This window comes from Chelon labrosus (assembly GCF_963514085.1).
Source record: "Chelon labrosus genome assembly, chromosome: 4".
Lineage (NCBI taxonomy): Eukaryota > Metazoa > Chordata > Actinopteri > Mugiliformes > Mugilidae > Chelon > Chelon labrosus.
This window is the reverse complement of record NC_140340.1, coordinates 28813531-28824537: the sequence shown is the minus strand read 5'-3', so window position 1 is coordinate 28824537 and position 11007 is coordinate 28813531. Positions and strand designations below refer to the sequence as shown.

At 41.1% G+C, this 11007-nt stretch overlaps 1 protein-coding gene across 1 annotated transcript in view; it reads right to left on the bottom strand.

Annotated features, from left to right (window-relative positions):
- Positions 1-374: 374 nt before the first annotated feature.
- The window catches only part of quob (quattro b), a 33113-nt gene continuing 22480 nt past the window's right edge, over positions 375-11007 (bottom strand). The window contains exons 10-24 of the mRNA XM_084542138.1: positions 10768-10916; positions 9574-9712; positions 9326-9442; positions 8944-9141; positions 7824-8794; positions 7370-7619; positions 6996-7085; positions 4745-4969; positions 3908-4078; positions 3176-3353; positions 2773-2889; positions 2429-2665; positions 1756-2039; positions 1503-1561; positions 375-1052 (exon numbers count right to left, since the gene is read on the bottom strand). Coding sequence (XP_084398264.1) covers positions 1523-1561; positions 1756-2039; positions 2429-2665; positions 2773-2889; positions 3176-3353; positions 3908-4078; positions 4745-4969; positions 6996-7085; positions 7370-7619; positions 7824-8794; positions 8944-9141; positions 9326-9442; positions 9574-9712; positions 10768-10916 — 3165 coding nt within the window. The 3' untranslated portion in view covers positions 375-1052; positions 1503-1522. The remainder of the gene's footprint in view (positions 1053-1502; positions 1562-1755; positions 2040-2428; positions 2666-2772; positions 2890-3175; positions 3354-3907; positions 4079-4744; positions 4970-6995; positions 7086-7369; positions 7620-7823; positions 8795-8943; positions 9142-9325; positions 9443-9573; positions 9713-10767; positions 10917-11007) is intronic.

The following is an 11007-nucleotide window of genomic DNA, read 5'->3' as shown; positions in this document are numbered from 1 at the left end:
CCTCCAAAACAGTTGTGACTCATCAGAGAATGGACATGGGCCTTCTGAGGGTGTCCTGTGGTGTCTGGTTACAGAATCTTGTTAGTGAGGGCCTTTGGGTCCTATGGGTCCCACCTTGTGCTGTTTTTCATGTTTGTTGAGTTGTTCCTAAAGCGTTTCTGTGTGTGTGCCTGTGTCAGGCTGCATCCTGCTGGGGATGGCTGCTGCCATCAAGGATTGTCAGTGCTATGGGGTGGGGGTGCCTGGTCTGGTCTAGGTGGGTGCTACATGTCTAAGTAACATCCACATGAATGCCAGGCCCAAAGAGGTCCCAGCAAAATATTGGATTGTCACAAGATGGTCAATGCTATTTACTTCACCTATCAGTGGTCATAATGTCATGCCTGATCGGTACCGATGTTCTGAGCCGCAACATATTTTTCTTTTATTAATGTAGCAGTTAGCTAGGTGTAAATAAAAGCAAACACACATAATCTCTGTAAATACTTTGTATTTCAAATAGTAAGCCGTACAACTGTTACATAGATCAATATTCATACCAGTTACATAGTTTATACAGAACTGTCAATGAAAAGAAAAGACTGGGTAGTTGTGTTTAATTTGTGTTTTCAGACACATAAGCTGCAGTTAAAGTTCAAACATTTATACAAAATAATTCAAGACATAAAAGATGGCATTATGTATGACATTGTTTTAATTTTACAATTGATTGAATGTTTTCACGCTACAGTATAATTTAGCATCTTGTTATGAAAAACAAGCACATACACAAAGAATGTGGCAAATCTATGATCCTCTGCTCAAGCTATAAAACTAGACTGATTTACAGTGCACAATTTAAAGCCACGGCATGTATTTCAAAGCTACATTTATCACTGTTTATGTTCAAAATACACAACAATTACCTGATCTATTGTTTTAGTGGTGATATTAAAAAAGAAGCTTTATTTGCAGAGTGGTAATAGGTTACAGTAACAGCTGGAATAAAGGGACGGTCAACTTTCAGGACTGACACGAACAGACTTCATGCTTTACAGGGGTTTCCATCAGATCTGTAGAAAGAAACAAAAGATTGAAACTAACCTTCCCTTCTCCCAACGGTGTAATTCATTATGCATATACACATCTGAAGTTCTAAACAACTGTTCAAGTTTTATATAATATACTAGCTTAAAGGACAAGTGTGTAAGATTTAGTGGCATCCAGTATTGAAAGGATAAGGTTGTAGATTGCAATTGACAGAACTTGAGACGGCCCATAAAACGCAAGAAAAAAAAATAGTAAAATAAAATAAAATAAATATGCCGAAGCCCTCTCTAGAGCCACCAAAGTGTAGTTTATATAAATGAAATGCAGGATCCCTAGCAGAGGGCTGCCTCCCTACATAGATTTGAAGGAATTATTGTAAGCACACTAATAACACACAGTGATTCTAATAAAAGCATAATTATGAATACGATCCTTTACTAAAGATATGTGATGTATAACTGCACTATATTTACCTTGTACCGCATATCACAGGTCAAACCTCAGTGGACTTTCCTACGGTTGCGCTCTGATCCTGAGAGATTCATAAGAACAGAGAAGGAGATTTGTCACTGACAGAGAAAATCCACACTGCAAGCGAAAAACAAAAGTCTTGCTTGGAATTCGTGATGAGTGGATCTGGGAGTAATTTAGTTTGCATTTCTATTTTTATTATTATTTTTTTTTAAAAACTATATGGACAATTACTCAAACAGCTCTGTATTGCACCTTGCCGCAGGGCAGATTCTTGGTCTGGTGTTGTGGTTTGGGCTTGATCTTGGGCTTGGGTGCAACTGGTGGTTGGGGTTTCTCTGTGGATCCTGCCAGAAGCTTTGGTTTTTGGATGACTGCAGTGGATTCAGTTAAATTGGCAACCGCTTTCTCCTTAACAGCTATTATGGAGACGCAGGCCGATGAGTTGTCCTCCGCCTCCCTTCCAGCAGCAGAGTGGTAGCTGTGGCTGCAACTGCTGAAGCCGCTTACACTCTCTCCTGACGACTCGGAGCTGTCCACTGGCACAAAGAGAACACGCATTTATGCACATGTTAGATGTCTGGATTAATGAATGGATGGTGGAATGATCCAAATCTATCAAACAAACAAACAGTGTAACTTAGTGGTAAGAGAAACAGAACTGCTTTCGGCCCAAATGTCTTGTCAGGAATCAGCTTTACTGTAAAAAGGCTCTTTTCCCAGACTTCTGACCTTTGGCTCGTGACCTAGACCTCACATGACACCCAGACACCAGCAGAGCTGTTCAGGTGTCAACACTTTCAAAGCATAAAAGGTTCCTGGGTTAGTGTGGGTTTACATTTCACCTCTTGTCCATTTGGTTCCCTTAGCAACAACCTGGTCATGTGACTTTACTGCAGAGCTGTACTTCAACTAAATTTTCACTCACACAATAAGTTCGGACTTCCACTCTCATGGTCCAGGTCATCCTCCTCCAGAGCTCCAGGGGGAGACACATACGTATCCACCCTCCGCTCTGGCCCATACATATATCCCACAGGGGACAGGGAACCCCTTCCTGAGGAAGAGGAAGAAGAACTGCTGCCTGAACCAACAGATTTTGGTCGGCCGCCTGGAAACTCATCATGTGACGCACACGATCCCACAGAGGACAGCGCCTTGTTTTCTGCACGGAACAGGTGAGAACAGCATTTTATGAGATGTAATGTAATGAGCTGGTAAAATCCAACAAGCAGTTTCTCAAGCTTACAGTCTTTGTTGAATAATAACTACCTCTTCCCATCAGTACATAGTTGATGGCTCTGTCGTTGATAGCTGCTTCACTGGGCTGGATGTCCATGAAAGGTTTGTTTCCAATACCCAAGAACACTCGCTCCTGCATCCGGACATCTAAAAGTAGATGAGAAATCATTCATTTAAGAATGTTTGACATTGACAATGAAGCACATACAAGCTGAATTTATGTGAATGGCACAATCAGTTACTTTGAAATGTTGTTGTTTTTATTCTGAATTCAGACACAGTTTGGTTTTTCTGTCTCATATTAATTACACCAGTTATAAGATTCAGCCACACGTACATACCTACAGACGAATGAACTATAGACAAATGAGCTTCTTTAAAAGAGGCCTTACATGGTGGATCAGAATCAGACTGTGTGTTTGTATGTTGGCACCTCTGTTGTGTATAGCCTGTTCCCACAGGATCCGTTCCAAGTCCTTGGTCCAGGCCTCCTTCACCTCCTGGGTAACTGCCTGCAGTGTGTATGTGTCTTGACTTTTCCTCTTTCTGAACCAGATCTCAAAACACAAGCCACTGTCACCGGCGTTTTGGGTCATGCCTATGTCCGACGTCTAGATACGAAGAGTAAGGTTTTAGTTTCAAACACAGCAAGCAAGTTGTAAAAACACAGACAAGACTAAAAGACTTCTGCAACTGGGTCAGTAAAGTGTGTGAGAGGGGCCACTAAACTGCTGGAAGGGACGGCAAAATAAAAGTTGTAAGTTGCAGTTTAAGGCTTATTCACTTTGAGATTGCTTTAAATGTAAAGTGCAATACAAATAAAATTGATTATTATTATTAGTAGTATTAATAATTCTGAACTGAGACGGTTGTTTTTATTTTAATTTAAAGTTATAAGAACTTATCTTTTCAAATTTTGTGTTTTATGCTTTTTAAATATTTTTATGTCATGTTCCAGATGGGGTCAAAAGCACAATCTGCTATACACAATGGAAAATATTTGACCCTATTTTATGTTGAGTAAGGCTGTATGAAGTAATCTTGTAGGGACTTGTTATAAAGAGGAAGTGGTACTAATCCTGACGCCTTTCATTTCTGCAGTTGGTTTCCATACTGATACATTGGAGCATTTCACTAGAACCGTGTGTGTGCGTACATACTCTACCTTGAATGACTGTTTGTAGATGTATGTGTCATTTCCTACGTCCGTCTTCCTGGTCTTGCTAAAGAGAATGAGTTGTTGGAAGAGAAAAATGTGCCGAAAACATTTTTTCTTCCTGAACGTTACCAAGAACTCATCCTGGCGTATCAGCTGCCCCTGCTCCTTCAGATTAACCTGCAGTGCACAAAAGAATCATTCACTGTCTGAGGCTTAAAAGTGGTGGACTTTTACAGTGCTGCATTCAGTAAGAAGTCAGAATGGACAGTTCATTTTGCATTGTCAGCCTTTTATGAAGACAATCAAACATTAAACCAACTGCAGTGACCATCAATACAAAAATCAGAGCATTATTATTTGTTGACAATGTAACAGAGATAATCACAAAGAAAACAAGGAAATTCCTATACATCCGTCTTCATTCAGTCTGTCTCAGCCCTCCAGATAACAGAGCTCCAGATCATCGTCCCCCACACACCTCCTCTTACATTCCACAGTAAACATGATCATCTATTATTCTTTCCCATTCCATCCCATATTTATTATGACTACGTGTGTTATTGCACAAAGCCAGTGATTGATAAATGTTTGTAAGAACATGTTATGTATTCTAAGATCCTGATGGTACCTGCTTCTCTATTCTGCTCCTAAGATTCCAGTGCGGTTGCTCAATGCTAAATCAGAGAGTTATTACAGTACATGTGTATATATACATGTGATACAAACACATACTGTATTTGTTGCATGTACTGTACACAAGACATGAACTCCTCCTTTCTGGTAATCTTGCCTGACTTGTGGATTTACAGAATGACGCCAAACTACTTTTGAGGCCCTCCTTACATCACAGTGGTGGATGGCGTCCATGGCCAGCAGGTTGTTGCCATGGCGGAGCTGGAAGTGGATGACCTCCAGGGCTGCCTTGACCTCAGCGACCTCTCTGGCTTGTCCTGGACCACACTCCCTCATCATGTCCTGCAGCAGCAGGCTGTACTTACTGATGCGCTGCACCGGCTTCAGCAAGTACGACCACAAGTCCATTTTATCCCCAAGCTTCAGCTGTTTTTGCTGGTATCACAAAAAAAGAGATATGAACAGTAATGTTACACAGTTGGAAATGTTTGATACAATGCACAGTATATATGTAGGCCACAAAGAAATTATACCAGGCTGTGACTGATTGTATTTGTGCTGCATTTACACAGAAATTGGCACCTTCTCTTTTTAGAGAAAACAATTTAATATTCAAGTCAATTCATTTACTGTCACTTTGACAATATCTTAATCAAAACACACAGAGGTGTGAAATACTGTTTCTCTTAGTCCAGCTGTGCTACATATATTCTGTCCTGACAGACAATAACTACATTTACTACAACAGTATTTTTTCTATGATATCTATATCTACCACAACAATGGAATTTGCTATGACACATAAGACACAGAGGACTACGAGTATGAGAGCAGGAAACAAACTCTGTGGAATTTCTTAAGTAGAAAACAAATGAGGGAAAGAACAATATTGCGTAACGGTGGCGCATAAAGTGCAAATGTATACATGGAACAGTACCGAATGTCTATGAGTAGGCGACTAAATTGTAAATATACAAAAAAGGAACCACTTGGGGCACACTATGAGAAGTGGCTGGCAAAACGTCATCTTCAACTTACTCAGTGAACTTATTTTGTTGCTTGAGAAGTAAATGACAACTGTCCTCAAATTTGGAGATAAAGTGTTTCGCGAGAGACTAGACTGTATATATAATGTATATATATATTTATCTAGACCAGCACATAGTGACAGGGTGTAAGATGCTAGCCGGGTCAGCGTACATGGAGAGGCACAACCAAGTGGCTGGCCAAGGTTCTGTGGGACTTCAGCTTCCAGACTGACAAACAGGTCCTGGCTAACCAACCGGACATAGTGGTGGTAAACAAAGAGCAGAAGAAGGCAGTGGTGATAGATGTGGCGATACCAGCTGATGCCAACATCAGAAAGAAGGAACACGAAAGGGTTGAAAAGTACTAAGGTTTGAAAGAACAGCTGGAACAGATGTGGAAGGTCAAGGCGAGCGTGGTCCCAGTGGTAGTAGGAGCACTCGGGGCAGTGACCCCCAAACTGGGGGAGTGGCTCCAAAAGATCCCAGGAACAGCATCAGAAGCCTCAGTCCAGAAGAGCACAGTCCTAGGAACAGCTAAGGTACTGCGCAGAACCCTCAAACTCCCAGGCCTCTGGTAGAGGACCCGAGCTTGAGAATAACACAGATACCACCCCAAGAGGGTGGGAAGGACGAGTATATATATATACACACACGTCCTTCCCACCTCTCATGATGACAGGGGTGTCAAACTCATTTTATTTTAGCCAAAGCCAAAGGTGATCTCAAGCAGGCGGGACCAGTAACACAATAGCATAATAACCCTTAAATGATGACAACAGATGTTTACATTTGTTGAACTATCCATTTATAAAAGATTTTATGAACAAACCTTTTTTTTTTTTTTGTTGAGAAAAATAAGTGTGATTTCGGCGCATGGTTCTGGGTCTCTTAGGTTTGTGTTATGTCCGCTTCCTATAAATTAGGAATAGGTGCCAATTTGACTGAAATTTTCAGTTAATGTCTTCATGTAATGACTTCTTATTCTCCTTCCTCCTTCTTCTCATCTTCTTTCTTGTCCTCTCTTCCTTTTTCCTTTTTTCATTCTCCTTTTTCTAATCTTCCTTCTCTTTCATCTTCTTATTTCTTTCTCATTTTTCATCTTCCTTCTCCTCCTCCTCCTCCTCCTTCTCCTCCTTCCTCTCTACTATGCTTTCTCCTCATCCTCTTTTTTCTTCCTCCTTCCTTCTTGTTCTTTCTTCTTCTCCTCCAGAGAGCCAGATTGGACCCTCTGATGGACTGGTTTTGGCCCGCGGGCCCTATGTTTTGACTTAATAACATTAGTGATCAACAAACTTTTTGTATTTTGCCATCTTCAAGTCACAGACATTTTTCTCTCCTCTTTTTTTTTTTTTTAAAGAAAATCACAAATTACTTTTGAGAAGAGGAATGCGAATGATGACTCAAGAGCAAAGGAAGCTGTCTGCATTTCTTACCTTGAAAAAAGCCTGTCCATGATTGATGAGGAGACTATCTGACTGCGGTTTGTTCTTGCTGTAAAGGGCATACAAAGCAAAGCTCTCCCTCTAGAAGAAAAGAAGTAATAAAGAAAGACCATTATTTATCATTATGATAAGAAGAATGCCTGCGTCACACCGTAATATGAAGACTATGCAGAAATGCAGATCAACAGCACACAGCTGTTTGGGCCGCATCATTATTTCCGGTAAAGTTTGTGCAATGATATCGGTAATATAACTATTGAAAGCAAATACGTGTTGGAATTTCAAGTGGCTACACATCTGGAAGGCTCAGGTTTGATAAAAAGCGTTTCTGATAACACTGTTCTTAAATCAGATGTGACACCTACATGACGCAAAAAGCAGCGCCCCACTCTGAAGGGTTCGTTCATGCAGCTTTCCAGCTCATTCAGGAAATGATGTCGGTGGAAGTCGTGCAGTTTTTCTAAGTTGCCAAAGATGCTCCCCCTCTGGCCCCTGAGGTCCTGTGGGACGTCTGGCCTCTCCAGCTCGGGGAAGTAATGCTCTCTGACATAACCTAGAGCCTTCACGTACTCCCTCTCCGTGGACAGAAGCTCATCCATGATCCTTCGCAGTTTCCTGTTCCACATGTAGGAAATGAAAAATGGAAAATCAGTGATTATGTTAAAGCTGTTAACTATACCCAGCTGCCATCCATTATACATTATTTATCCGTGGGTAGCATTTTTCCATATGACATCACTGTTTAGACGGTGAAGAACTGGATATTCATTTATCTGAGTACAACTGACAGCTGAGAATACAGCTAGAGAGGCGACTTACAAAACATTGCTGCCATTGTTTTCTGTTGGGGTGAGTAATGTCTCCGGAGTCTTTACATCTTCAGGTCCTTCACCCTCTTCTTCATTACTGTCTCGTTTTGACTGGCTGCTCAGATTTCCTTGCATTACACCCTCATTATGGGAAACAGGCAGATTTTGGATGGGCTGCAGATTTTGTTCCAGTGACTGAGTCCTACTCTGACAGTGTTTGTGACTTACATATAGAGGTGAAAAGCCAGAGAGGCTGGTCAAATGTGAGCTCACGTATGAGCCCTCGCTTAGGGACCGACCCAAAGGTTGGTGTAATAGAAATTCCTCGCCCCCTTTAGTAGAGCTGACACTCCTGAGATCTGCTTCGCTGTGGTGCTCTCTTGGCCTCCATGTGCTTTCTGGGTGGCCGTCACCCTTTTGTGAGCAGGCAGGAGTCTCTTTTCCATTTTGAATTGGTGTTTCAGATAACTGCAGTATATTGGATTCATCGCTTTTGCTTCCTTGGAACTCAGTTTTTGAAAACTTGTTAAGGCATGCTCCACTGGTGCTTTCTCTTGGACTTTCTGCAATACTGACTACCTCTCCATGAGCGGTTAGCTCTGAGGTCAGGGAGCTTTCAACCTCCCCCACCTTACTCCTTTTCTTCTCCCACTCCATTTCTCTGTGCTCCCCTTGAGGGTTTGCAGCTGTGCTCTGCTGGATCTGGTTCTTATCTACGCCTTTTTTCTTTTTCTGCATCTCCTCAAGACGCTGCCTGACTTCTTGGCACTGGACCCAGGCTGCATTCCACATTCTCATCAGCCCAGAGGGCCCTGATCCCACGGCGCAGGCTTTAGCTTTTCGAGCCTGGAAGTGTGGGGTGGAGAATTCACCACCTAATCTCTCCTCATACATTTGGAGTGTGCTTAGGGTCTGAGCCGAGTAACACCCCTGCTCTACCTGCTCCAAAAAATGACTACATTCTTTGGCCAGGGCAGACGCCTAGACGGAGTGAAAGAAAAATCAATTTAACATTTTGGATATAAAGGTCAACTCAGTCAGAAATATTTACAAAGGGATAGTAAGGATAGGAAATGACTTAAATTAAATATGAGAGATGAGCAGTTATGCAGCAATGACAAAACACAAACCTGTTCACAAAAGCTGCACACTTGCACCAGTGTGTCCAGTTGTTTGTATCTCTGTTCTGCCCGCAACATAAAATCTTCTACATTGGATTTGAAAGTGCTGATGAGAGTCCGAAAAATATCTGTGGCAGGACTGGGGTCACTACCACTGACAATCCGCTCTGCCTCCGTAACAAGGAGCAAGGCATTCTGTTGTTTTTCCTGTAATAAATTACACAGTGTCAAGTTGATTGTTTTATGTCTTCCCCCCTTTCTGTGGTTTAATGCTATTAACTGCAGTGACTAACATATTTTAGCATTTGGGCAATACAGGAAAAATGTTAGTACATTAAAATAAACCCTGCAGGGACAGCCAAATAAAGGATGAGTTGTTTTTGCACGATACCTTAGAGTTAGTGAGAAACAGATGAAAGTGCTGCAAGGCCTCAGTGAACACGCTATCATCAGTTGTGTAAGAGTCCTTCAATCTCCGTTCACCTTCTGTACTGAACCACACCCCAGCCTGCGAGACATAATGTGGTAATCATGCCAAATATTTTCTTAAATTGGTCACATATGGAAATTAACACATGTATATACAGTATATAAAGGAATCCATGTTTCATCATATTTTCCTGATTTAACTAGAACTACCGTGCTGATTTTGGCTTCGACCTCTCTGAGCTTGAAGAGGAACTCAAGGTTCTGCAGTGACTCGTTCGATCTCATCACCAGTGTGTGGAGCTTCTCCTCCACTTGGTTATACAGACTCGTCGCTGATTCCAGCGCATCTCTGCAAAGGAAGAAGATTAGGAAAAACAGTAAGATCTGTGACAACCACATTAAAATCCATTGCGAGGTGTTATTTTTCTAATGCATAATCGGGTATACAACTAGCAGTTTTTGCTAACAATATCTGCAGTATATAAATAATATCATTTTTGCTGCAGTATCTACAGCGTATATAAAGTATGCAATTTAAGTGATACATTCATTAATTAAGGCTCTTTTTATACCTTTCAGTTGCTTGTTGCTTTGATCACCAAAGTGATGTAATTAAAAAAACAGTGTAGTATAAGTCAGGTTAAAACTAAAACTATATATTAGCTCTACACCTTCTTAGAAATGTGCCAATGGACCCAAGCTATAATCAGTTAACTGAGAAAGTAGGTTTAAAGTAAAAGCACACATTTTGCAGCATGGCTCATGACAGCATTATAATTTTATACAGTATATTAGTGGTTTGCTTCTGTGTATGTGTTTAGGTTAAAATTGTATTAAAAGTTGTGGTTGATTGAGTTAAGCTTTGGTAGTTCAGTAAAATCTGTTGTGTAAATGTAGTTCACACATACAGATGTTTTCCCTTAGCTCACAGTCAACTCAGAATTTTGTGGGTTGAGTACAAACTGGGCTTGATTTGTTTCACCTGTCTGTTTGGTATGTGGTGCCTGTTATGTAGGAGAAATGATCCACTGTCATTCTTATTGCCACTGTACATATGATTTAGAGAGCTTTGGAACCGAATAACGTACACTTGGCTAATTTAATCAGCATTTAATCTGAAAATGTACAACTTGGTGCAACTCCCAATTGGAGTTTGTCTTTACTTAAGATATTCATGAACGTCTAATGTTTATTTCTCATTATGTATATTCAACCTCCTCACCACTTCAACCCTCAATTGCACACTATTTTTTGCAAATGTAGGGGAGTGTAACAGGAAGTTCCATAACATGGCAAGAGTTACAAAATACAATACAGAAATAGAATTCTGATGTAATGTGCACATATACATTGCATTATATTTGTATTGGCACAACATAATAAACCAGGACTTCTGTGCGATACCTGTAGTCCTCAGACTGTGGAAATCTGAATTCGTCTCTCTTCATCCTGGCCAGTAAAGCTCCTCCTTCCCTTTGCAGAGTGACCAGTCTAGTATCTTCCAGCACCTCTTTCATTGAAACCTTCTGTTCCTCAATGCTTTGCCGCACTTCCTGTTGTAGCCGCAGAGCGAGCAAAGTCAACACGTGAGACGTCTTCCAAGATGGGCCGTATGCTGATCACTTAATATCGCATTGTGAACGT